Source organism: Nyctereutes procyonoides, unplaced genomic scaffold (genome assembly GCF_905146905.1).
Source record: "Nyctereutes procyonoides isolate TBG_1078 unplaced genomic scaffold, NYPRO_anot_genome, whole genome shotgun sequence".
Taxonomy (NCBI): domain Eukaryota; kingdom Metazoa; phylum Chordata; class Mammalia; order Carnivora; family Canidae; genus Nyctereutes; species Nyctereutes procyonoides.
Window position 1 is genome coordinate 10,393,870 of NW_026575030.1, and position 2,389 is coordinate 10,396,258.

The 2,389-nt window shown below is 38.6% G+C and overlaps 1 protein-coding gene across 1 annotated transcript; it reads right to left on the minus strand.

The window, feature by feature from the left end:
- Nucleotides 1-479: 479 nt before the first annotated feature.
- Nucleotides 480-1,344, minus strand: LOC129503942 (TATA box-binding protein-associated factor RNA polymerase I subunit D-like). Its single transcript, XM_055316444.1, has one exon. It carries the CDS (start codon nt 1,332-1,334, stop codon nt 516-518), a length of 819 nt encoding a protein of 272 aa, XP_055172419.1. The 5' UTR covers nt 1,335-1,344; the 3' UTR covers nt 480-515.
- Nucleotides 1,345-2,389: the final 1,045 nt, after the last annotated feature.

Here is a 2,389-nt window from a genome sequence, read left to right on the forward strand (position 1 = left end):
GTGTGGTTTAGTTGGTTAGGCATCTGACTTCAGCTCAGATCATGACCTTGGGGTCCTGGAACTGAGCCCCACATTACTTTTTTTTTAATTTAAAATTAATAAATTTTTATTTAAGATATTTTTATTTAAGATATTTGACATGTGATTCCTTCTGCCACCAATCACCATAGTTCCACCAAAGCCAGAGTGATGATCTTCAACCAAAATAGCACTTTTAAAACAAACTTTTGTTCAATCCACAGCCGTCACTGTCCAGAGGTCTTCTTGGATCTCCACTTGAATATGGACATACTTCAAAAACTCCCCACTGTAATCTTTGAGGTCCAATTTCTTTAGAGCCCCATTTAGGGTCTAAATAGATAAATGATCTTCCTGGTTCTCAAACATCCTCTAAACATGAATGAGTTCAAATCGTATTCACCCCTAAACTATCACACCCTAGAACTGTGCAGATTGTTGGGATACGCCAATGCCTTTAAGTCCAGACACTGTTTTCAAGTGAAAAGCCTTAATATTCATATTCCTATCTCTTCCTTTTCAGACCATTCTATCCTCTGTCCCATGTTTTTGGATTTTGATGCTCTCTTTTTAGACGAAGCAGCTTCTTCAGTATATTCCTCTTGTCCTAAATACAGATTCATTTTCTTTGGTATTTCAGAACTTACTATGAATTCATTATTGTCCACCAATTTGATATCACATCCATCATCATGTTCAAGAGTTGTTGCAGCCTCTTCCACTGTTTCTGACTCTTCAATAGGAGAGAGAGATCCATCATCATCCAAGTATTTGTATCTACGACTGTCAAAATCTTCCCTTTCTAAATCTTCACCAACATTCATTTGTTTCAGGGATTCCTTGAGATAGTATTCATACTTCAATTTTTCAAGGTAGTTGAAAAATCCTCTTGCCACCGCTTGCTCAAAGCTTAAAATCTTTCTCCATGGTAATGGCTTTTTTACATTCTCAGATTCTAAAAATGGGAACTCAGATCCTTTGTCTTTAACTTGTTTCTTATTTATTTGGGAGCGTCTAGTGGTTTTTCTTCCTTCTGGTCTTCCCCTTGGTCTTTCTTTTGGCTTATATTTCCTCTTTTTACGTTTCTTTTTTTTGAATCTTTCAAAAATAGCTTTTAAAGTCAGTGGTCTTGGTTCAAAAGAGGAGTCACTAGATGAATCTCTTGCTTCAACACCTCCAGATGAATGAACAAACTTTCTAATAGGGTTTCTTTGCCCCTGTTTTGGTGAGTAAGGGACACGCTGAGTCTTAAATAAGCTGCTACCAGAAGAATTATCACTTTCATTGTCAATTTCTACAGCTGAATTAGATGCCATTATAGGTTGAGAAAATTTGTTACTTATTCTCCCCCAAGTCCTCTCCAAATTGTATTCACCACTTGTTTGCTTCAGAGTTCTCAACAACCACGCGGAAGGACGAGCCCCACATTACTTGAGTCTGCTCAAGATTCTCTCTCTCCCTCACCCTCTGCCCCTGCCCCCTGTTTGTGCTCGCTCTCTCTTAAGTAAATAAAATCTTAAAGAAAAGAAAAGCAGGGCTTTCCTATGACATTCTGAGCCCCTCCCATTTTGCCCTTTGCATATGTAGCATTTACAACCTCTCTTGGCCAATTCTTTTTGTATTATTTCCATATGACCAAATAACATGCTTCATATGCTGTTTCTTAAAAAAATTTCGATTATCTATTAACTCTTCCCTGCAGAAGGTAAGTATTTGACTCTTTCACCCCACCACTTAAACATATAGACCCTTCTCAAGTCCTCTATCTTACCAATATATTAGATACAGATGCAATGAAATGCCAGGACACCTGCACCCCAATGTTTAGAGCAGCAATGTCCACAGCAGCCAAACTGTGGAAGGAGCCTCGGTGTCCATCAAAAGATAAATGTATAAAGAAGATGTGGTCTATGTATACAATGGAATATTTCTCAGCCATTAGAAATGACAAATACCCACCATTTGCTTCAACGTGGATGGAACCGGAGGGTATTATGCTGAGTGAAGTAAGTCAATCGGAGAAGGACAAACAGGGTATGTTCTCATTCATTTGGGGAATATAAAAAATAGTGAAAGGGAATAAAGGGGAAAGGAGAAAAAATGAGTGGGAAATATCAGAAAGGGAGACAGAACATGAAAGACTCCTAACTCTGGGAAACGAACTAGGGGTGGTTGAAGGGGAGGTGGGCGGCAGGGGGGGGGGCGCTGACTGGGTGACGGGCACTGAGGTGGGCACTTGACGGGATGAGCACTGGGTGTTATTCTATATGTTGGCAAATTGAACACCAATAAAAAATAAATTTATAAAAAATAATTGTATTAGAATGCTGGTTACCTTATTATTTAATATTACCATTTTTATGAACATGTA

Excerpts from the sequence above, each read along its gene's own strand:
- LOC129503942 (XM_055316444.1), bottom strand. The coding sequence starts at position 1,334 with ATGGCATCTAATTCAGCTGTAGAAATTGACAATGAAAGTGATAATTCT.